The sequence below is a fragment of the Corvus kubaryi genome, unplaced genomic scaffold (genome assembly GCF_017639235.1).
Source record: "Corvus kubaryi isolate FWS band 111438036 unplaced genomic scaffold, C.kubaryi_AGA036_p1.0 74, whole genome shotgun sequence".
NCBI lineage: Eukaryota > Metazoa > Chordata > Aves > Passeriformes > Corvidae > Corvus > Corvus kubaryi.
The window spans coordinates 7,661,174-7,685,483 of record NW_024582061.1 but is presented as its reverse complement, the minus strand read 5'-3'; the positions used below and the strand labels follow the sequence as shown (position 1 = coordinate 7,685,483).

The 24,310-nt window shown below is 45.3% G+C and overlaps 1 protein-coding gene across 1 annotated transcript; it reads left to right on the top strand.

Annotated features, from left to right (window-relative positions):
* Positions 1–123: 123 nt before the first annotated feature.
* Positions 124–22,230, top strand: SLC37A3 (solute carrier family 37 member 3). Its single transcript, XM_042050576.1, has 15 exons — positions 124–223; positions 3,166–3,340; positions 3,443–3,557; positions 5,594–5,686; positions 6,128–6,211; positions 7,381–7,526; positions 8,147–8,243; positions 9,298–9,382; positions 10,437–10,621; positions 13,061–13,202; positions 14,427–14,528; positions 16,138–16,185; positions 16,992–17,143; positions 18,850–18,915; positions 19,741–22,230. Exons 2-15 carry the CDS (start codon positions 3,240–3,242, stop codon positions 19,831–19,833), a joined length of 1,509 nt encoding a protein of 502 aa, XP_041906510.1. The 5' UTR covers positions 124–223; positions 3,166–3,239; the 3' UTR covers positions 19,834–22,230.
* The last annotated feature ends 2,080 nt before the right edge of the window (positions 22,231–24,310 follow it).

Here is a 24,310-nt window from a genome sequence, read left to right as displayed (position 1 = left end):
TGGGGCGAGCCCTGCGCTGCCCGCTCGGCCCCGCTCCCCGCCCCGCCCAGGACGCGGCCCCAGCGCCGGGAGCGGAGCGGTGGGGCTGGGCTGGGCTGGGCGGCCGTGCCCGCGGCGGGAGCGCGGCCCGGCAGCCCGGATCATGGTCGGAGCATCCCGGTGCTCGGGGCAGCCCCTTGTCCTTCCCGGACAGCATCCGGCCGGGCATCCGCGGTGACAGACGGTGTGCTTGCGCTGGCTGCGGAGGGCCCGGCGTGGGTTTGGGGTTGTGCCTCTGTTCTGCTGTCTGCCTGGAAAAATGGCATACGAGTGCGGGGGGTTGTTGGTTTGGTTTTGATGAGGTTTTGCTTGGTTTTTAAAATTACTATTATTTTGGGGGAAAAAAAAAATCCCTTCGTTTGTTTTTCACATTGGAAGTCCCAGGAATGTTAACTGGGACAGGAATGTTAATGCTGCACTTTCCTGCCGGCTTTGGAGGGCAGTAGGGTTGCATTAAGGATGTTTGTTTTGAAATTAAGGTGTCTTATTTTGACTTTAAGTGAAGGGATAAGGCAGAACACCGAGGAGAGATTAACAAATAAGGGTGAAAGCCTAACAAAAGCTTACTCAAAATACCGGCTGGCTGAAGGTAAATAGAGCTAAGTAGTTAGACAAGGCAGTCTAACATTCTAAAAGCATGCCTTTCTTTCTTAAAGGTATGTGCTTCATTGTCTTGAGTTCTGTGGGTCATCTTGCTGCCCAGTTCTTGCTTCTCCTCCACTACAAAGTTACTGTGGTGTTCTCACAATAATTAGAAGACTAACTTTAAGGAATGAACTGGTTGCACACTTTTCTAGCCTAGGGAGAATGCCAGTTTTGAATACAGAAAGGGCAGGATGAAGAAAGAGGGAAAACACAATATTTCGTGGTTATCTCTACACTGTGAAAGTGTCCTGTGCCAGGAGGCCTTCTAGAAAACTAGCTGAGATTGGAAAGCTCTGAAGAACAGATTGTTTCAATAGTAAATGCTGTTAAAAAAAAAAGAGGTGACTCTAAGGTCAAACCAGGTCTTAGCTTTAAAAGGGCTCAGTATCTTGGACAAATAAGATCTGTATTTGCATATGTTGACATGAAGCAAGTAGTAAATCTTGTGCTTTGGGCTGCAAACTGATTACTCAAGGAAGGAACTTTTCCCCACAGCATTGCACAACTAGCAGTGTTTTGCTTTCCTCGGGACAGCTCTGTTATCTGCCTGGTGGGAGGGGAGGGAGAGGCAAGGAAGCTCTTGTGTTTGACCAGCAGAGCGTGTGGTTCACAGGCCCGTGAGGACCAGGGAGCTGGGAAATTGGAGTGCCTTGGCTTCCCTTCTGCGTGCAGCTTGTATGGGGGTCAGCCCTGAGCTGTAGGGGTACTGCTGCCTGGAAGGGAGTAGCACCGTGTGATACTTATGCAGCTGCTGAGTCTTCATTCACTGGTGCTGAGAAATGGTCTGGGACCTCAGGTGAAGGTAGTATCAAGACTACTTGCAAAGCTGTCTCTTCCAGGGCTAGTCTTGCCTTCTCACAGCTCCAGTTGTAGGCACTTTTTTTTCCTCTGTGTGAACCCAAGCACTCTAGGCACATGTTCCTGCAAGGAGGTGCCGGTACACCAGGGTGCTCTGTGCCAGCTGGAGCAGTGGCAGTGTGGCTCAAGTGCACCTGGGCTGTGTAGATGGAGACAGATGGTGTCAGGTCTTGTACAGACTCACTGCATTTGTGCTGGATGAGAATGGAGGTGTTCAGGTGTGGTGTAGGATAAACATGACTCCAGTGTCTCAAAGCTGTCATGGCTGGCCCGTGTTACTCAGAGGGTCTCTGTGCCACACTCCGTTTTGGAGGTCAGATGTGCTGTTGGTTTCCATGATGGTTCATGTATCCAGCAGTAGCTGGATATTGCTGTTAGTCAGGCATGTGTCATCACTGAGAGAACGGGGAGGGGAGGCTGCCAGCAGTGAAAGGTGTCTTGATGAACCTTTAAAAAGGAGGAACAGAAAGTCTGTGTGAAATAAATGGTTTTCAGCAGCAGTAATTTGGATGAGAGACTGGGCAATGACTTCCAATTTCTCCAAGTGAGGTTATGAAACTGAACTTGTAAAATCTTCTATCAGATGTGCAAATAATTACAAACCATGCCTGTAGATACAGAAGAACACAAAGGCATTATCTTCTGTCTTATTTCAGCGCTGATCCTTTGGGGAAACAGGGGTGGTGCTTTATTGTACCTCTCCTCAGCATTCAGAATGTTTGTGGTGTTGGCATGTCTTCTGAAACATGTGGAGAGAGATTCACCCGCTTGCTGGCAGTGGGGCTGTTTCCCAAAATCTGTTAGCAGAAATGGTCCCTCGGCCATGCCAGTGCAGCTGGGGGAGTGGAGCAGTGTGACATGGAGCAGCATGAGGAAATTGTTTGTCTGTCATGGCCTTTCCTCAGTGCTGATAATTTCTGGTTATCTCGAAGTTGAGGCAGATGTCACCCATGCCCTACAGGTAGGGACAGGAAGGTGTGACTTGTTATGTGCTGTATTAATGAGTTAGTGACAGATGGAGCTGTAATGTCAGGCTTGAGAATAAATAGGCAAAGATTCCAGCTGTTGGATTTCAGCACTGTCCTCACAGTTACTTCCCTTTTTCCATCTATGCAAGTCCACTCTTGGAAATATTCTTTCAATTAATGAGGCAGTCAGATTGCAAACTCTTCTCCACCCATAAATGCTGCTCTTGTGGCTTCATCACCCATCTGTGTCCAGCCAGGTAGCAGTGGAAAGCTCTTACTTATGGCCACTCTGTAGTGCACCATGTGTGTAAGTGGTGCAGAATGGTCTTTAATGGGGGAATGCTGGAAACTGGTAGATCCAGGGGGTACTCTTTGGTCCTGGGCACTGAAGAGGCATCTGCTAGGAGAGAAACAAAAAAGAAGTGCCATGAGGGTACTGGGAGAATGGGAATAACAAGACACCTTAAGCCATAGAAGGTACTGAGGAATGTGCAAGTGATGAGATGGGTAGTGGTGTGAAACTGATGGAAAGGCATGGCATAGAGTTGTTCCATCTGAATTTGAGCTGTTTGGGGAACAGAGCTGTACTTCATATATGTGTTTTAATTCAAATATGTTTTCTCTTCTCCTCCCTTCCCACCTTCTTCTATTTAAGTGAGAAGAAAAATGACCTAATCACCATCCAGCCCTCGTGGCCAAGGCAGGAGCAGGGATAGGGCTGCCAGGAACATGGCTGTGCCTGGAAGCTTCCGGAGGCAGCCTGCCAACAGAGGCCTTGTGTCCCACTGCACCCACCATCATATTGTTGTGTTCCTGCTGACCTTCTTCAGGTAGGTTGAGTGTATCTCTGCTCAGAGATTTGTATTTCCACCCTTTCCCCCTTAACATCCAGAGAAAATTCAGCCAACCTGTGTCTGTGTGTTTTCTGGCAGTTATTCCCTGCTCCATGCCTCCAGAAAGACATTCAGTAATGTCAAAGTCAGCATTTCCAGCCAATGGACTCCCTCCTGCCTAAACAGCACGGCCCCTGAGCTCCGGCCATACGAGGTAAGGACACAAGGGAGAAGGAAGTGCAAGGAAAGGTGGGCAGCTGCCAGTGGGCTGAGCTTGTGGGGCTGAAGAGGCCCCTTAGGTGTTCCTCACTTCTCAGAATGTGAGGGGGAACTTTAGGAGTTGGCATTGTAGTGTTATGGATCACCAGGCAAGGCTGAAATCTTCCCTAGTGGTACCCAGAGGGAAACTTCTTGAGAAGCTACAGTGTTCCAAGGGAAATGGGGGCCCCAACAGAGTCTGCAATAGCCAGAAGCATGGAGGAGGGGGAAACAGGGGCTCTTCCTCTGGAGCGTTGGAGGCAATAAACCAAAGCAGTTAATGGGCTTACAGAGAGTTCTGTGAAATCCTGGCTGTGCTTTCTCTGTGGCAGTGGTGCTGCTGCCACTCTCTTAAAAGGATAGCCAAACCAGGAGAGAAGAGAGCTATCTGAGCATGCTAGCTGCTTATCCTAAGTTGATAGTGAAGAATGATGTTTTATCTTGCATCTAAAAGGTCTGATTTCCATGCTGAGCATCCAGTACGCCTTGTCTTTAAAATCCTGGCTTCAGTGAAAGCAGAGGGAGTTTGGCAGTGCTTGCTTGCAGGAAAGGAAGTTTTAAAGTGCTTGGTTCTCACAAATGGGAATGCAAGAACTATCTCCTGGTTCCTACCATAGGGTGTTTAGGGCCATGCTTGTTTTTTGTAATGCTTTGTCCCGATGCTTTTGAGAAGTGGAAGAAATCTCACATTAACAGCTTGGTCACAGGCCATGAGATCTATTAGAGCAGGGAGTTACAAGTCAGCTGCTGGAGCGTTGCCTGCATTAGAAATCATTGGTTATTTGAATGTTTGACAGAAGGAACAGAAGGATGATAAATGCTGACTTCTTGTGATAAGTGAGAATAGTAAATTTCACTTGTAATGTGTTCAGGATTTTATAGTATGGCCAAAAGGAGCGAGCATCCCAGGGATGCTAAAACAAAATACAAGGTGTTTCTGTTTAGTTCTTTAACTGACTTTCAGACAACTAGTATATTTTGGAAGCTGTTTTGTTTTGGTTTTTTTAATATATAGATGATTTGGTGTTTGCTGGATGTTGAGATGCGTGTCTGAACAAGAAAAATGGTCAAACTGGTCCTTTAGGTATCAATTTAGGTTCCATCTGTTAAACTAAGTGGATGTATGAGTAGTGTTGTCTGTGCAAGATGTTCTCCTGGAGAGCTAGAATCAAGCTGAAGCTGATGATATTTGAGTTAGGCATATCTGTAGGTTGGGCTTGGGTTGTGTTTGTTTGTTTTCTAATGGAGGCATGGTGAGAAGGGAAGAAAACTTTGTTCTGATTAACTTTATTCATTCTTCAAGTTATCCTCAAAGCTTGCTTTTTTAACCTGATTTCATTAATCTTTCTTTGGGGACAAGTGAGACTTTTCCCCTTTTTTTGATCGTATTGAAAGTAAAGTGAAACTCAGGGTAAGCAAAAAACCTAACAACATTAGTGACTGGAGTTTGTTGTAAATAGTTTCCAACCAGTCTATTTCTTCCCCTTGTTCTTTTTGTGGTCTTTCTTTTCTGTTTGTTTTCTGTCATTTCTTATTTTGGCTGCTGCCACAAATACTTCAAGGGAATTATTTATTTAATGAAGACAGCGAGAGAAGTACAGAAGAGATGCTGCACATAAAACAGAATATGCCTTTATTGTATTATTCATTAAAATGCTCATCAGTGTCTCAGAGTAAGAAGCTGTCTAACAGTTGCATGGTTGTTAGAAGTAGGGTTTGTTTTGCCAGTCGTTTGTCTTGATCCAGGTGAAAGGAACATTTCTCCCTTCTGGTTTGCTAGCTTGCCTTTTAGAAGTGAAACAAAGTGTCAGTGGACATTTTCTGCCAGAAGATAATGCCAGAATTGTTCCTGATTTGATAATTAAAGTCTTGGAGGAATGGGAGCTTGCTTGGGCCAGATGCTGTTCTGCTTTGGAGCTGGGGTTTCCACTGAAAAAGAGTAGAATGAGCTATGCCTCTCCCTGTTCACCTGTCAAATTTTTCTCTCTTTAGCTCTGGAACAGCAGCCATTTATTTCCTAATGCAGAAGAAGCAACTCTCTTCCTAGGGACACTGGACACCATCTTTTTGTTTTCCTATGCTGTGGTGAGTAAAGCTAACCCCAAGCTGCTCAGCTTTGGTTGACTCTTACTGGGAACATCTCACCCACAATAAAAAGCTTAGTTCAGAGGCAAATCTTTTCTCTTTCGGTTTCTGTTAGTTCTGCCCATGCCTGTCACCCATATGAAGATGCTTGTTAGCAAACACAAGGGAAGTACTATCACTTCAGAATTTCTTACACTCCTGTCACCAGGGAGGACTAGTTCTGTCTCTCCAAGAGTTCTCAGCTGAATTCTTTCAAACAAGAAATGTAATGAGCAGCTACGAGCAGGGTTTCTTTGGTGACAAGAGAAGTGGTTAGAATCAAACTGTACGTTGGTATAATGGCGGTGTTTGGATTAGTTTGGCCTTTCTATGTCATTTTAATTCTTACAACTATGGGGTGTAAATCTTCTGGCTTTATTTAATGCTGTGTTTTGTTCTCAGGGTCTCTTTGTCAGTGGCATAGTTGGGGACCGCCTGAATTTACGCTGGGTTTTGTCTTTTGGCATGTGTTCCTCTGCTCTGGTGGTAAGTTGGAATGTAGTAGTGGGATTTAAAGATCTTCCTTAGGGTTTCTGGGCAGGGTGTTGCTGTAGGGGAGAAGAGGCTCTGTTTCTGTGTGAATCTGCTCGTGAGCTGTAGCTGTACCTCAGTGTCTCAAAGCCTGCAGGTATAACTTGGTGCTGGATGCATGTACTGCATTGTCTAAAGTACTGAGCGTAGATGACTCCCCCTTCCTGAAATGTCTAGTTCTGGACACTGTGTTAGAAGGAAATTCCTAAGTCTGAGGCACTGCCTAGAGACTTGATGAACAGCTTTTGTTCAAGATTGGTGTATTTGGACTTTTGGGGACTTAACTTAATCTCTGAGACCATGTATGTTGTTATCGAGGCTTTTGCTTCCAAACACAATCTTCACTCTGTTCTTTAAAGGATGTGCTAACAATCCCAGGCACTCATGTACTTATTTTATGTAATTGCTGGGAGGGTATGTGTCAAAAAAGAGTATCTGCTTAAAACAAAAGCGTTCTTCAAGTTCAAACCACTGCAGATAAGTGTGAATCTGTTTTATCTCATGGTGGTTTTCTGGCTATTAAAGTAGTAGTAAAATGTGTGGAGTGTGTTTGATTTACCCAGTGGCTACAAACCCTACTGTGACCTATTGGGCTCTGCAAACACGTGACTACAAGTGTGCCTCAAGCACCCTGTGCCACAATGTGTGTTTATTTTGGCTGGTTTGGGTTAGAGCACTTAGTAATTTGAGACCTGGCTGTAGTATTTATGTTAAATTTGGTGAAGATCCATGACCTGTGAGGGTTCTGTGTTTGCAGAGAGCCTCATGGATTAGGATGTCAGTACAGCAGCAGATCAAGAGGCTACTCTATTTTTAGTGTTGTCACTGAAAGTATTTGTCTCTTCCTTCTCCTCTGCTGTTGTAACTGTGCTGTTTGGGGAGACAAAAGTCTTTTGGAGAGGAAGTGCCATGATAGCACGTTTGTCTCTGGAGTCAGAGCTCTGCTGGCTCAGCAGAGGGTGCTGTGAGTCCTGTGCTGTGTCTCAAACAATGCCAGCCTGGCCTCTGCCCTGGCCCTGCACAGCTCCCTGAAAGCTTGTTCCTTTTTTTAGCACTGCACTCCTGAATGTCTTTCATCAGTAGCCTCAGGGTGTCTTCTCTGTTTTCCCCCTGCTCCTCTCTAGGTGTTCTCCTTTGGCACACTCACAGAATGGTTGCATTTCTACAACAAGTGGTTCTACTGCTGTCTCTGGGTTGTGAATGGCTTGCTGCAGTCCACTGGCTGGCCCTGTGTGGTTGCTGTCATGGGAAATTGGTTTGGAAAAGCTGGGTAAGTTGAGTTGTCTTCAGTGACTCACTTATCTGACCTGCTGAGCAACAGATCATGCTGAAATTCTCAAATCAGAAAGGCCAACTGTTAGATCATAATTAAAATTAGGTAGGATGAAATGTGCCTTCCTTGTTACATTCTCTCTCTCTTTCTCATTTTTCTGGAGCCACAGCACAGCCTGGTATGAACACAACTGTGTGTGTTAAAAGCACAGAGTCAAACTTCAAAAATCCCTTAGAGTGACTCAATTTTAATTTTCATACCACTGGAAAACCTGTTTCTGTCTACTTACCAATAAAGAGAGCAAATAGTAACTGACTCCTGGTAGATTCTACTCTCTCTCTGGGGTATTGCAGATGAGTTCTAGTCAGTTTGTAACCTAGTTGCCAGCTCACTCTGCTTTAACACAGATGTTTCAGGGTTCCTTGCTTATCTATTTGACCCCTCCAAGTTATTATGTGTTTCGTTTTAAGTGAACTTTGTGTCTCTTTGAAGTGGTCAGGGAAAATGGTGTAACTTTATTCATAAGTTAAAGTTCACTTGAATGTTTTGTTTTGGTCTTGTTTGTAATGTCATCTGTCCTCACATTGCCTGCTTCAAATCTTTTTCCCCTTCTGCAGGAGAGGTTTTGTGTTTGGACTCTGGAGTGCCTGTGCATCTGTGGGAAATATCCTTGGGGCATTCCTTGCCTCCTGCGTTCTCAAATATGGCTATGAGGTAGGTATTGCTGCCTGGCTTCTAGCTGCACCTGCATGTCTGAATGGGTTATGAGACACTGGCTTCTTATCCCATCTTTGAGGGGGCAGCAGCCTCATGTGTCCAATTTCATCTTACTGAGTTCTGTGGAGGTAAGCAGTAGGCAGAATAGAAAGGCTATTCCTTTCCTGACTCTTCCAAACTGGGAGAAATGAGCTTGAGACTCCTCTGTAAACAGGACTGATGTTACTGAGGAGCTCTAGTGTCACATTATACCTTCTTCTGATTTGGGTGGCTTCAAGTGCTCTTCAGAGTCATCCAGCACAGGTTCTCAGTTGACTGGAGTCACTGGAGCTGGAAGGGCATGGAGGCATAGCTGCTGTGAGTGGGAAGAGGCCAGGCTGTCCTGTGGCAGTGGACAACTGAGCACAGGGAATGGGAGTGACCCAGCGCATCTTGCAGCATGGGGTCTCTGAGGACAGGCTGGCAGAGCTGAGCTGGTCACTCTGGACATGAGAAGGCTTAGGGTACCAAGAGCAGCCTTCCAAAGCCTGGGAGAAGATTGCTGAGAAATCAGAGCCAGACTTTTTCCTGGACTACACTGTGAGAGAGTGAAAAAGCAGTGGGTATAAAGTGAAGCAGGGATGGTTCCAACTGGATATTTGGGAAACTATTTTCCTATGATGTAAAGCAATGGAACAAGGGGACAGAGCCTGTAGGATCTGTCTTTGGAGGATTTCAAGATCTGATTGACTAAAGCTCTGAACAATCTTGTCTGAATTTGGTGCCTGACCCTTCTTTGAGCAGTCCCCTCCAATAGAGCTGTATCTCTGGTTGAGTTGTCTCAGCTGCTTCCTCACTGCTGTCACCTCAGTACAGATAGGCCTAGATAGGACCCAGTCTATTCAGGAGATGCAGAGATCACTTGTTTCCAAGTGTTAGGGATGCAGTCTGGGTTGTTGTAGCTGTGTTTGCTCTCTAATGAGGCTGGAATGTAAAGAAACCCTCATTAGTGAGGGAGGTGTGTGTGACTGAAAGTGCTTTAAAGAAGAATGCTTTTTTTGTTCCTCTTCAGTATGCTTTCTTGGTGACTGCCTCCGTACAGTTTGCTGGAGGAGTCATTGTGTTCTTCGGGCTCCTGACGTCGCCGAAGGAAGTGGGTGAGTGGAAGAGCTGTGCTATTTCAGTCCCTTCATGGAAAGCAGAGCTGCAGCTTTCCAGGTAGTTCTACTCATTCTGACAGCATTTATCCTCAGGGCTCTTACCAAATGGTCTTGCACCTTAGTGCATTTAATGGAGCAAATGCTTTACTTGCCAAGATCACACTAAATGCTACCCTGCATCACGTGAATAGGGTCTGGATATTTTTTAAAAGCAAAATAAAACGGCCTGGCTTTAACATCTCCATTAGGATATGCCTAATTATCAGTTTTTCTTCACCTGAAACATCAGTATTTGTTAAAGAAACAGCAGACAAACTGATAACTGGTTGTTGTAGGAGAAAACTATGGCAAGCCTTAACTGTGCAAAGGGAAGGGAGAGTAGATTTGGTCTGCAGGACTGCCACAGATAAATAACTCTTGGGTTGGATGTGTTTCTTCTCTGAAAAGGTGGCAGGCAAGTCAGAGTGTAGGAGGAAAACAAAAGAACTTTGGGGCTTTGACAGGGCCGTGGAGGAGGTTTCCCAGGTGCCTGCAAAGGCTGTAAAGTTGGTAGCACTAAAGCTGCCATAAAGAGTGCTCATAAGAGTGCTCTGCATCCCAGGAAGCACAATGCAGTTCCCAGGCCTTCCATTCCAGCAAAGGCACGAACAGGCAGCAGGTGTCTGTGTCCCTGCTGCTACACTCAGCCTCCACATTCAAGGGTGGTGGCACCCAGGAGCCAGGGCTGAGGATCCCAACCCCTCAATAAGGGGGGAAATGCACTAATTTGTTGTGTCTTCCAACTAATGGCCAGACACTCAGAACAGACAAAGCCGACGCCAGGATCAGACAATACTTTCAAGAGCCCTAGAAGACAAAGGGTAGAAACTGGCGGCACTGCAGAACACCATCTAGAAGAGTTTCTAAGCCAAAGGAAGATGGAGGTATGGGAGAGCAAGGGAATTGCTAGAAGGTAGAATTGCTTAAAAGAAGTGAGCATAGCTTTAGAGTGGGGAGAGGGTGAACAGGCTGTGGTCCGTTTTTCCTGTTGCTTATTCCTTGTAAAACTTAGGCCTCCCTGAGCTTGGAGCAGATGAAGATGAAGTCAGTGTGGAAGAAGATGCCAACAGACCTCTGATGGGCAATGACGATGTAGATGATGATGACCGGAATTACTCCATTCAAGCAACTGACAATGACAACCAGCCCAAGGCCATTGGCTTTTTCCAAGCTTGTTGCCTTCCTGGTGTAGTACTGGTGAGGACACAGGTTCTTAAGTAAGAGCTGACTTATCTGTTAAACGTAAAGCTGGCTTTTTGCGTTGTCAGGATTTGTTCACATCATTGTTAATATGTTGACCATATGTTGTAGTGGTTGACATCTGATGTCTCACACTGTTGAAATGTTGGGGTTGGGCCTGTTGTCCTTGTGTGCATGGGTGATACTGTCTGGGTGTGTGGTGTGTGTTGCTCTTCCCATCCTGCTTCATGGAGTGCATGTAATGAGCAGGGGAAGGGGAGCAGAGATCCTGCCCTTCCTGCTGTGAATTTGGAAGGGAGACCATGAGCAAAGGTGGCTGTAGGATGCTTCCTTGGTAAGATAGATGCCTGCCCTGGGGAGTGGGGTTCTCACTCCTAACTGAGCATCACACAGAGCTCTGTGGCACTGATACTGAGATTTGGGGTTTTTTAGTTACCGTAAAGCAGAAAGCTGGCCTGAAAAGCCTGAATTGGCATGATGTGACAGCTGGCAAAGTGTGTGGGATTTCTTAGGAACAACAGGAAACCAAGGCCTGGTGATGCAGTTTCCACATATCCTTGTCCTGACCCTTGAAAACTTGTGCTTCTGTATCAGCAGTATTGCCCAATTCATGTTCAGCTGAAAAGTTAACCTGTCATTAAAAACCAGTGTTAACCTGCGTCTGTGGGCTGTCCCCTCTGAGTACTACAGCCAGTACAAGAAAGGGGGCAGAGTGGCTGGCTCAGCAGAACAGTGGGAACTGTCTGGATTTGTCATGGAGCAGAGCTACTGAATGGGCAGTGTTGCCAGGTACCCTTAATGAGCAAAGCAGTTGACTGTTGTGATTAAAGAAACAGGAAATCTGGAAGGGGTGGGTGGAAACCTAGAAATGTCAGTGTGTTGAATGCAGAACAACCCCAGTTCTGTTGTTAAGGCCTTAGTTGAGGGATGGCAAAAGAGAGCAAACCCATCTTGAGTTCTTTCCTCCTCTGGTAAATGCCTTACACAAAATGTTAGTGGTGGCATCTGCCTCAGTTGATGTGTGACCTTTTTCACTGGCCTGAGCAAAAGGAGATGGCAGCAACTGAGGTTGCTGGCTTCGTAGTTTGGGTTTTGAGGACACGTTCCACACCCTAATCCAGCAACCTGAACACCTCTGAGTTTTATCTGATGTCAGATTAGTGCCCAGCCAAACAGGGATACCATGTCAGATTGGTGAGAGACCAAATACTGAGAGAATCTCCAAAGCCTTGTCAAGATTCTACAAAGAATTTATTTGACATATTTTTTCTGTAGCTTCTCTCATCTCCTGCTGAGTGATACAGTGGAAGAGTTTTAGTGCAGACAGCTTTCCCCTGAGCCTCTAGGAATTCAGTGTTTAATCACTCAGACAATCTGGTGGACAGTTTCTTAGTGCATTGAAATAAATATCACTTTGTACAGTGCACTTTTCACACCCAGAGGCAGGAGAACTCTACCAAACATCCCCATGTCTTCCATATATGGTGGAAATTAGTTTGTGTCCTGTAAGAGTGAAAAAGCATTAATAATACAGCTAAAAAGTCTGTATCTATTAAAATAATATAAATTCAGAAGAGATGATTTTGTGGAGTTTAATGTGTAAAAAGATCTGCTTTTTAAAATTCAAAATCAAGTGTCCATATGCACGCAGTCTCAAAGGCTGTGCTTTAGCATCTTCATCCTTGTTTGCCTCTTCAAGTGGGTTCCTTGTACTGCTGTGTCGGTGTTTATCAGGCGGCTTTACTGAAACAGGGTGACCTGTCCCTCCACATGCTGGGCCAGCAGTCCCTGAGAATTAATCTTGGCCACACACATGAGGGCTCTGAAGGAGGAGATCTGCTAGCTAAGGACAAATTGAGCCCAGCAGCCAGAAGAAGGAGGTTGTCTCAGTTGTTGGGTTTGAAAGCCTGTGCTCAGCTTTGGCCACACCTTTCATCCCGTGTCCGGGAATACCTGCCTGGGGATTACGGATGAAGCTTTCTCTTCTGGTGCTGTAAGCAGATGAGCCTTTTGAGCAGCACAAGATAGCACAGAGGAACCACTTCACAGAACCTTTCTCAGCATGATGCACAGATGACTAAATCTCAAGCTTGTTTCATGTCACGTGGTTGGCTCCCTTCTCTTCAGAAGGTGAATTAAATTTTCTTTTTTTTTTTTTTTGAAGCCTGATGTCATCTCCTCTCAAGATTACACTGAAAGTGTTTTAACCCATTGCATTCAGTGATAAAAAAATAACCTTCTTGTCAGTGATTTTTGTATGCCTGGGTTCCCTTTGATGTTCAGCATTAAGCTTTCATGATGCTGCCTTCTTACATGAAATTCAGAAGCGCTTTCCCATGAAAGCTTTAGCTGGATCCAGAGCTTTATGGGAATAAGCAGAAATGCTGTTTGCATTTCTCAAGTGCTAAGTGCTCGCTGGCCCTCTCTTTGTTCCAGTACTCCTTGGCCTATGCCTGCTTGAAGCTGGTGAATTACTCATTCTTCTTCTGGCTGCCCTTCTACCTCAGCAACAACTTTGGATGGAAAGAAGCAGAAGCTGACCAGCTCTCGATCTGGTATGATGTGGGAGGAATCATAGGTGAGTGAGCAGGGGAGTGACATCTTCTTGCAGCTGCCTGCATAGTGTTTGAGAATGAAAGACAGTGAATGCAGCCAGAGCAGTAGTGTTCAGTGGGATCTCGCTTTCACTGAATGTGGGAAAAGTCTAGTTATGTATGTGGCTGCTTGGCTTTTTTTTTTCCTTAAAAAAGTATATGACCCCCTAAAGAGTTTACATTTAACTGAAGGGCACTGTCACACTCTTGAAAATTACCCCCAGCTGGCACTTTTCTTCACTGACTAGGACTTCTTGAAAAGTGCTGTGTACAAAATGGGGCCCCTGCTTGCTACTTCCTTTCTGACAGGTACCCTGGGGGAAGATTTAGATCTGGGCTTAGTGGGTTCTGTACTGTCCTGTCTGTCCTATGTTTTTAAGGACAGACTCATTGCAGATCTCAGCAGAGCAGGCACCAACTGTGTTATGTTCAGAAATTAAATGTAATTGCTCTTGTTCCTGCTGGCTGCAAAATCTGACCCAGTTCCTCCAGAATAAAGAATATATTGTATATGTGTTTAGACTTCCAATCTCCTGTGCTCAGGTTCTTGCTTTATTCCCTTGTCCAGTTAGCTTTCCTATAATAGACATCCTCATTTGGGTCTGTTCAGGGTCAGTGTTTTTGCCTCTGTGGCCTTTTCTGCATTAGGCTTTCTCAGCATTCTGGCTTTTACCAGCAGAGCAGTTCCTGCAGAGGTAGCAGTGGTACGTAAGGTGATTTTTATTGGCCTTTGGCATTTGTTGCATTCAGTTGCACCTGCCCTACGTAGGTGAAGACAGCAGGGAATGTGAGGCCCCTGTGTAACAGTGCTTTTCCTGTGAGAAAAGAGCTGCCTGTTCTTGCACTTTCGGTTAAAGGAACGAGCCACAGTGTTCAGCTTGCTTAATCCAGCGTTGTGGTGGTCGTAGAGTTGTGATTGTCCTATATGGGAAGAGAAGGAAAGTAGGAGCATTGGCTAGTTGCATGCCAGAAAAAAAGAAGTAATACATTCCCAATAGAGCACTATGAGTAGTTTTCCCTGCTTTATCTGAGACAAATTTACTGTTGTCTCTGTGTCCTGGGCAGTAAGGGCAGGAAACGTAGCTCTGAGGATTTTAGAGGGAATGTGTATTGATGAGGAAGCCAGAGGCCACTGCACTCAGTGAAATGAGCTTTGTTCAAGGTGTCAGCATCCTGATCCTGACAGTGATATTTTTCTTTTTGAACAGGTGGGACTATCCAGGGCTTGATTTCTGATGTGCTGCAGAAGAGAGCCCCAGTGCTAGCAGCGAGCCTGCTCTTCGCTGTGGGCTCTCTCTTTGGATACAGCCGTGAGTATGCGTGTGCTGCACAGGGATAAGAGGTTCATTCAGTGCATCCTAGAGAGAACCAGAGTACAGCCTGTTCTCATTATGTTTTCTGGTCTTGAAACTGCTTCTGGATCAGAATGGTGCCTTTTGATCTATTTTGCTCAAGTGCGGCTCTGCACAGAAAGAAATCTGTTCTCTGGTTAATGGGGTGGAAATGAATTCTCTGAGTGGCTGCATTTCCCTATAGTGGTGAGTTATGGTACTGATCCTTCTGGTACTGATCCTCCTTCAGTGTCAGTGAGATTTTTGGCATTGTCATTGTGTCAACACCATAACTGGTAGAGCAAGAAATCTCGGGTGCTTCCCTATACTATGAGGAAAGAGAATCTGTGGACAGATCTGTACTGGAGTACACTACACAGAGGCAGGAGAAGCTCTTAGACTTCACTACTTACACTTCTGTAAGTGGTGAAATTGGAGAGTTTCTGCCTCTTTTATGATAGATATAGTTCTTGCTGTCTGGCTATTGAAAGGAATCTCAGGAAAACAAGAGTATAAGGAGATGGGAAGATGTAATTCCTGTGAAACATCTTATGAAGCACTTCTAGGGGTGGCAGGTATGTGTCTTCAGACAATGTCCTGTGGTACCAGAGTGATTTAACTCACTGGGATGCTGTTTCACTTCTCTGTGTGTTCCTCCAAAATGGGGTGGTGGTCCAGACAGACTTTTATAGAGCACTTTGAGATCTGTGGGTAGAAAACTGCCAGAGCTGGACATGAGAAGTGTGGCTTTTGGAAGCATGCAGGCTTACTCAGATGGTCTCGAAGTAAGGTCAATAAGTTATTGAATAGCAAGGATTGGGTTTGGTGGAGTTTTTGTAGGTTCTTGTGCTAACTCATTGCTTTAAAAAGTGAATTGGAAGTAAACATGAAATTACTGCTGATGAGGTTTGAAGTTTGTACTAGACAGCAGAGCAGCCAGAGCACCAGGTGCCTTGTGCTTAACTCAAAATGTGCTGCTGTCCAGACAGATACAGAAGTCTCAGGTGATCCAAGGTTCCTGCAGTGTGATAATTCAGCTTCCATCAGCCAAAACAGGAAACCTTATTATGCCCATAGTGTGTTGCACCTAAGAGTAATAATGGCCTGAGAATCTGTGAAGAGGGTGCACCTTGCCTTGCACAGGAACTTGCCATGTGTGGGCCCTGAGTGGAAGTGAGTAAGGAATTCAGGTGATGCCTGGAAGTGAGGTATCAGGGAAAACTGTCAGAAAAGCACTGAGGGACTGTAATGGGAAACTAGCTGCATGTACATGTGCTGCTGGAAAGGCAAGGAGAACCTGTAGGTGCTCAGACATGGCTTTGTAAAGAGGAATTAGGAGATGGGGGTTTGCATGTTTTGCTTTATTGTGCAGCATTGTTTGGGAAGTTGCTGGGTTACTACCTCCAGGTCCAATCTCTGTACTTTAAAAAATGTTTTGGAAAATGGAGAATGAGTGAAAAGGCTTATTCAAATGTTGAATACTTTATGATGAGAGAGTTTGAGCTGAGCCTGACTTCCCTGGAGAGACAGATGAAGGATTCTCTTACTACTCAAGTTTATTTACCCTCACCTGGTCTTTCTCTTGCAGGTTCCCCAAACAGCAAACCTATCAATGCTGTGATCATGGCAATTACAGGTAACTTCTCAAAAGCCGCTGTTATGCTGGTAGACATCTAAATGTGTTGCAGAGCAATCAGTAACACCAGCCAGGTGGTGGTAAGGGGTTTATGTGTGCTGCCATCTCTGATGATTTTGCAGAAAGGGTGAAAACTGGGGCCCAGTTTCTGTTACCTTTGGAAAACAGCTGTAGGAAAACTGCCTTATAGAGGGAGGTATAGAATAGTGGCCTGGAGCTGAGGGGATCTGCCTTGGCTCAGTATGATGAAGGTGGATTTATGCCAAAATACCAGTGATCTTGTATCTGAGGGACTGGGTATATGGCAGAGTCATGAGCTGCAGCTCAAATTTGAGGGTGTTTGTCAGAATCCAAAATACCCTGTGTACTGTGAGAGGTCACAAGCTTTTTGTGCCACCACACATACTGTGCTGTGTTATGGAATTAAGCCTGCATGAATAGAGCCTTTCTTTCCAAACACTCTTATTTCAGAACTCTCTGTCCTGTTGTTGTGGGTCCTTTTTTTTTGCCTTCCATCTCCTCCTCCATGAACTGTTGGAGACTGAGGCTGTAGCATGGGGGTATGCTACTCCAAAGTAATTAAAACGTTCTTGTTGGCTGTTTCTGTGTGGGTACTCCAGATATCCAGGGTGTTCCATGACTGTATGTTTCAGGTACCCCTCTGCTTGCAGTTACGCTCTGAGCACTGTCCCTAGACTTAATTATTGTCCTGAGCTTTGCATGGTAGAAAATCTGGGTTTTGAAGGTGTTTTGTTGAGAATCTGAGTATTTGTTTTGCACCAAGGCTGTTGTCTTGTCATTTTCAGGGTTTTTCATTGGAGGCCCCTCTAACATGATCAGTTCTGCAATTTCTGCTGACCTGGGGCGTCAGGATCTGGTGAAAGGCAGCAGCGAGGCTCTGGCAACAGTCACGGGAATTGTGGATGGAACAGGCAGTATTGGTGCTGCTGTGGGTCAGGTGAGGCTGCCAAAGGAAAAGAGAGGTCTGGGGAAGGAAGAAAAGTGTCTGTTGTGGTTACAGATGTTAGTACATTCCTCAATCCAGAGTTGTATGGGGAGAGAAAGAGAGAGTTGGGGGATTTTTAAAATAATTAAGAAACAACCAAGGGAACCTGTCTGTTTTAACAAAGTTTCCAGTGGAAACAATGTAATTAAGAACTAAACTAAGTATTAATAGTGCTAATGTTAAGGCACTTTTGTAGTTCAAATGAATTTTAGATACTTTCATATCCTGAACTTCAAAAAGCTTCGCAAAGAGTGAAAAAATATTTTGCAAGTTGGAGATTTTTTGTTTTGAGGTGATAGGAAAACCTTCTCTTACAGAAAAGCATATCTCTATAACTGAGTAAAATTGGAATACTTTGGAATGTTACAGCATTTATGGAGCGATTTAAAATTTGCTCTTATTTGTGCTTGCTCTTTTTATCTGTGGATATCTTTTACACCTTGTAAATCCAGCCCCACTTGCTTCAATAGTCCTTACAGTATGCTGCCAGAGGTCTGAGGACTAGAGTGTTGCAGAGGAGGAAGCTGACAGTGTGCCCACTGGGGATGTTTTCTTCTCAAATACAAGTGTTAGCTACGTGAAAGAGCACAGTGGTGCTTTGGGGAGGATTTAGGAGAGGCATCGGAGCCAGTTCTACTCCAGGCATCCTGCAGTGGTGGTAAAATACCAGGGATGCAGGCAAGGCGTGCGAGTTCCTTTTCTAGAAAGGGATTTGGGTTTGTGCTTGCCATTGATTGCCTGAAAAATACAATCATTCAGTTGCTCCTTTGTGGGATAGATGCTGCTTATCTCCTCTGAACATGGAAAATTACAAGTGCTCTGAGGACATGTATAAGTGCACTGTTACACTCAGTGTTCTTCTGGCATCCTCTTGGTGTTTTTGTCTTCCCACACACATACCATCCAAACTCACGTCATCATAAAAATTGGGTCTTTGGTTCTGAGAGATTCCACCTGCCTCCCCTTCCAACACTGCATTTATTCCAGCAGAGACAACCACGACGTCATTCCGGGGGTGTGTGAATAACAGCAAATGCACAATGAGCGTGTTAGAAATTCAGATCCTGTCCTGATACACCCAGAAGTGAAGAAGGGAGGCCCTGTGCAGCATCTGAATATAAATCTGCTAATAAGGGATACATTTTCTTGTGTGGCCTGGGCTGCCCAATTGAGCCAGGGTGCAGCTCAGAACAGAGTGTAGTCTCAAGTGTCTTGCCTGGATGAAGGGTTAAGTAGTTACTGGTTGCACAACCCTTGAAAATGTGTCTTGTGTAATTTATAAGCCATTCTGGAGCTTTTAGCTCTTCTGAGAGTACTTACATCCACTTATGTCCCAGTGTTCCGTGCAAAAACCTCGTATTCAGCAGAGTCAATTTGTCACCCTTTGAAACTGTAGTTCAGTTCTGTCTTTGTGCTGCTCTGAGTTACTGTAAAGCTTCAGGATGGTGTCTCTGCTTTGCTGAAACTGTGGGTTTCATACAGAAAAAGGCTGCTGTCCTGAGTCATCTCTTCTGACAGGAAAAGACCAGTTGGAAGATTTTGTGATCAGCTCTGTGTAGAGTGTCAACAGCCCACAAAGTCTAGGAAATGAAAGTGTTATGCCTGAAAGTCATGCTTATCTCCCCAGTTTGAATAATATTTTTTTCATTTCTATTTAGTATCTAGTGTCTTTGATCCAGGAGAACCTGGGATGGATGTGGGTTTTCTATTTCTTCATTCTAATGGTAAGAAATCACCGTTTTTAAAAATTCTTTGTCAAAGCTCAATTTGCCATAGGAGGTTTTTGTGAGAACCTGGGAATTGTGACTTCAGATACCATTCTCAAAGTGGCCTGTGGTGTGGCTTTGCCTCAGGTTGTCTAAGTCAGGTGGGTTCATTTTGGATCCTTTACAGTCCTGTTACCCAACAGGAACTGAGATTGTAGCAGAGACACAAAAATACTTGCCCAAAAATACCTGTATGCATTTCCTAAAGCTCGTACCACCTTACTGACTTCCAAGGCTGGACTTCTCCCTCCTGTGTCTCCATGATACACAGTTTCTAGTATTTTCAGAGAGCTGAAGTGAAGCTGCTTGTTTGTTAGGTCTTGAAGATTAGTGGAAGGAGTGATGAGGGTGTTGAAACTAAACTGAAAATGCCTTGCCCCTGTTTTGCTGCTGGGGCAGAGAATGGTTGAGGCCCTGATGTCCACTCAGCATCACCACAGTGGTGAACATTGCACAATTCACTTGGTCTTCCCTGCTGGAAGTGCCAGGAGAGGTCTTTGCATCTGTGCTGACAATGGAGAAGGCCACTTTGGTAACCAGCAGAGGTGGTGAGGAGGAAGGTCACTGAGGACCTGAAGATCTCATCTTTATGAAAGGGTGATCATGACAGCTGAAATTGTATGAGCTTTCCTGCAAGCTCAGTCCTTCCTCTGCTGTGCCACTCTGTCATTCCTTCTCTTAGCCTGTATCTTTCTGGGATGGCCTTGGGTGCACATTGGAGTGGGGGTGGCTGCAGCTGTGGTTGCTCTGTGCTGACTGTCTTGGATTTGCTTCTTTCCACAGACGAGTTCAACAGTCCTGTTCATTTCACCGTTGATAGTGAGGGAGATCAGGTTGCTGCTGCACGAGCGGCGCCTGCGAATGCTGGCAGAGTGACTTCTGCTCCCCTCTGGAAGGACTGCTGTATGGAACTGACAGCTGAGACACTCATCAAAGCCCTGGGAGACTTGTTTGGTACATCCTCCAGGTTTGGACTGATTCAAAATGACTCCACAAGACTTGATTGAGTCGCCTTAGGCAAGCTCAGTCGTGAAGTACCAAATACCCATCCTGAGACCACCCTGTCACGGAGCTGCTGACCTAAGCCAGACAATCCATGGGACTGACGGATTGTCCCAGCCTCCCAGGCTCTTCCATGCCAGCAGTCACACCAGGGTCTTCTGTTGGGTGTCTCATTCCTCTACCTTTTCTTATTTATTTCTGGATGTGCTGACCAAAGTCAGCTGTTTGAAACTGACGGTTTTTGGGAGGCTGTCTTGCAATGAATCTTGATGCTCTTTTGTGCTGGTGAAATCATACAGTGCAGTTCATGGATAGTCCTAAATTTAAGATCACCTTAGCTTTTAGAAAGGGCAAAAATAATTCTTTGGAATTTACGCTGTCCAGTTGTTTAAAAACTGCTGTTGCTAAATCTCTGCACAGATGGACCTCTGCTATCCCCTAGTTATTAACTGTTATATATTCCAGTAGAGTCACATGGAGAAGTTACCTCTGTACTTGTTTTTAACATTTTTTTAATAATGTTACTAATCTCTGAGAAATGAGATTTCATGGTTTTTTAAGCTATTGAATGGCGTGCAATACTTTACTGTGATCTCTGAAATAGGCCTTAGTAGGTCCTTTGTGTCTAAAGGATCCTTGAATGGCTTCAGGGATCAGTAATGGGACACAAATACTTTCACTACTGCTTTGTTTATTGAACCTGATCAATACTGACCAAAATGGGTGTGAGGTGACCTTCTGAAGGAAACTGATGTCACTGACTTCATACTCCTTGGGCAATTGCTCATCTCTAGCAAAGAAGGATCAGAATGGAATTAAAGGAATTTAAGGGACCTGTCTGCTCTCAGACATGGGCTTCCAGACAGGGACTGAAGCGTACTCGTGGAGTCGCATTAACGAGCAACTGCTGCTCTCTTCCCCCACGCTCCTGTAGCTATGGCTGCATAGGGAACCTCAAGCTCCAGGGTTTGAAAGCTTGAGTTGTATCTTGAAGGGAAAGGTAGCTGCAAGTCTACCTGCAAGCACAAAAAACAAGTGGCTGCACTTGGTGTGGTGTTGTTGGAATGCTTTGCAGTACTGTGGTAAGCGGGATGACCAACTGACACCTCTAACATTTGTTGGTGATCTTAAAGGGATCAGTGAGTAACTTCTCAAAAAATTGCTTTGTCTTTATGCCTTGAGATGTTTTATTGCAATAGGTCTGTGTTAACCTGCAGAACTTGTGAGCAAAGACTCCATCTAACTAGTCAGCAATGCCTGGGTGGGGGTGGGGAGCAGCAAAATTCTTGGAGCTGATAATTTGAAACTTTTAAAATGGGAACAGTTGCCTTTTCAAAATGTACAGTGATTTAATTTTATTTTTTAATTGATGAATGTCAATTTTTAGTCATGTGTTGATTGTAATGAGTGGAACATCATTAGTGCCTTACGGTTTTGCAGTTTTGAACAGTTGCTTGGTGATTGCTGCTTCTGCAGTTATATCTCCATGCACAGCTTTGCTTAATGTGGAACTCAGTTGCTCCATTTTAGACTTTTTTTGAGTCTTTCTCTCTGGGTGGAGGTAATTGTTGCATCTTTTTGTTAACCCTCAGAATATTTCAGTGCTTGGGAAAATGATGCCATTAAGCTGATACGGGACCTGAGTCCTGTTCTTGACTCTTCTCATTCCCATTCCAATTTTTGCCTGTATAATTAGAGCCGGAGACTGAGAATCTATCATCCTGTTCTCAGAATTATGCCCTGGGGTTAGTGTTCACATCCCAAGCAACTCATTAGCCCCTGTACAAATAGAATGAAAACTCCCTGAAATTTAGTTCTAAAATTGATGGCGGCACCGTTTACCCCAGCCACGGCGTCTGAAAATCTCTGGTTTCAAATTCCAACCTGGATGAACTTTTTGGCTGCCTCTCTGGGCAGCAGATAAGCAGCTGATGAAAGGTGGGGTGGGAAAGGGATGTTGCTGGGGTCGGGGGGAAGGAGAGGCTGGCCCCTGTAACAAATGGCTTCCTGTAAACAGTTCTGTCCCCTCTTGAGAAGTGTCAGGAGTGATGGAGCGCCGAGCCCGGGCTGCCCAGCCGCTGCATCCAAGCGTGCGGCGCTTTGGGGCCACCCGCAATTAGTGAGGCGTGCCTATGGCCTCAGGATTGCTGCTGTTGTTGTTGTCCTGGATTTTCACTACTGTGTGTTTCTCCAGGGTGCTCTGAAGGAGAAAGGTTTTCAATCTGGTCATGTCCGAACTGATCTCACGTGAATAAACGTACTTCGACTTGATCTGGGCTCGTTCTTCCGTGTGCTTTGTTCCACTCTCCCCGGTGTGGTTCTGCTGAGCGTCCTCCTCTTCCTCCTCCTCACAGGTCTGGCTCTAGCAGCTGCTTTTCACTCAACTGCTGTGAAGGCCTGAGCCCTGGCTAGTGCTGAAACCAAACCCTCATCCCAGCCTAAAAGGGGACCATGTTCCCTGGGCTGCAGTTTGGCACTCTTCCTGATCAGGCTCACAGGAAGTTTTGTGCAAGTCCCCTAACAGAGATGCCCATAATGGTATAATTAATGGTCTTAAATAAAGGAACCAGACCATATACTTGGTTTTATTGATTTATTTCTTTGTTGATCTGCATGTAGAAGTCAGGTGTTCTTCCCCTGGAACTAAATGTACCATGTGCCTGTGGGCCCTGCTGTGCCTTCTCTCCTGTGGCTTGTTCCTTTAAACATGAATCCACATCCTTGCTTAGCTGTGTTTAAATGGACACAGTGGGGAACTTGGTAATTGTGTTTGTGTTTTATAGTTTATATTAAATTCTGAGTTGAGCACAATACCAGACCACTGGAGAAACTCCTGTGCCTGCATGTTCTGTCCCTCAGCCCTGAGTAGTTTGGTGGTGCTAGGATTCTATTCCTCAAGAAAACTAACAGTTCATATTTTTACCCCTTCTCTGTCACTTTTTTTCCCACCTACTCATCAGGAACTTTCCAGCCTACTCTGGAAGTACTCTGAGGAGTAGAGCTTTGCCTGAGTATCTGAAAATGCTGAGAGTAGCAAACCCCATCACCACCACTGTGACTGTGATCTCCAGAGCTGAATGTGTGGGCAAGCAAGAGAGGAGGAATTGCTTAACTTCAGAAGTGCAAAGGAAATGCACAAGGAACTGATCTCTGAGTGTTTTAGACAACGCCAGGATGTGACAGACTGACCAAACTGGTATTAAAAGAAAAGGTGTGCTTCAGCCCCATAACACTTGTCTGTATCAAGGAAAGGCCTTGCAGTAGATGCCCTACAAGCAATGCTGCTGCATCCTGGTTTTCTTGGAAGCGTGGAACCCAAAAGATCTGGATGTCTGCCTGGTGGGTACCACAGTGCTCTCCAAAGCAGGGAGAATTGAGCTGCTGCCCTAAGTGCTGGGCAGCCTTACGGAGCATGTGAGCTGCTTGTCCTCACCAAACCCAGGAGAGCAGCTTTCCCTTCTGCAGGAGAGTGGGAGGAGAAGCAGCAGCATGCTTTAGGGGTTGTTTTCTGCCAGAGGGAAAAGGACAAAAAGTATTTTGAGATAGTCCCACAGACCTCACCAGTTCAAGCACTGGCTGCTCAGGGATGTCTTGGACACGCTGCTCTTTGGTTATTCTCCTGTAATTTAACCCTCTATCCAGCTGTGGCCAAAGTGCTCTGCCAAACCTGTTTGAAATTTCTCCCCTCCTTCTTTTCTAGGTTCTTTTCTAACTGGAATTGCCTACGGGGATGTTTTGGGTTCTGTATTGCAAAAGTTTTCTAAGGCACAGCATGCCCACCTTCCTGCATCTTTGTCAAGCCTTATCTAATCCTTTTAGTAAACAGCCTCCCGCTCGCAGGAGGCTGTAAATACAAGCTCTTAGGATGCTGTGTGAGGCTGGACTGGGGCTCCCTGTGGTATCTATATGCCCAAGAAAACATCCCCCATCCCTGGAAGTGTTTAAGCCCAGGCCGGATGGGCTCTGAGCAATCTGGTCTAGTGGAAAGTGTCTGTGCTTACAGGAGGGGGGTTGGAACTAGATGAACATTAAGGTCCTTTCTAACTCAAACCATTCTGTGATTCTATTAAAGCCTCTCTAAAGGAGAGTTGCTTAGTACAAAGATGAATTTAGGCAATTACTGGGAACATTTCTTTTGGTTCTCCTGCACTGGTGATGATATTTGTATACATTTGGATCCCAGGAGGTTCTCTTGGAATGTCTCCTTTGTCCAGGGCTGTGACAGCATGCAGGTGCAGTAGCCAAACTGGAAAGTACTCCTGGAGCAGAGAGCAAGCTTTGTTACTCTCTTCTAAAGTTTAAGAGTACTGCCAGGAGAAGAAAGACTGCTGCTGAGAATAGAGAAGTCCAA

What these genes read in the sequence shown, in the direction of transcription:
- SLC37A3 (XM_042050576.1), top strand. Translation starts at nt 3,240, where the DNA reads ATGGCTGTGCCTGGAAGCTTCCGGAGGCAGCCTGCCAACAGAGGCCTT. An exon ending in CTGAGCTCCGGCCATACGAG is followed by an intron (nt 3,558 to 5,593) that starts GTAAGGACACAA and finishes TTCTCTCTTTAG; the next exon opens with CTCTGGAACAGCAGCCATTT. An exon ending in TTTTGTTTTCCTATGCTGTG is followed by an intron (nt 5,687 to 6,127) that starts GTGAGTAAAGCT and finishes TTTTGTTCTCAG; the next exon opens with GGTCTCTTTGTCAGTGGCAT.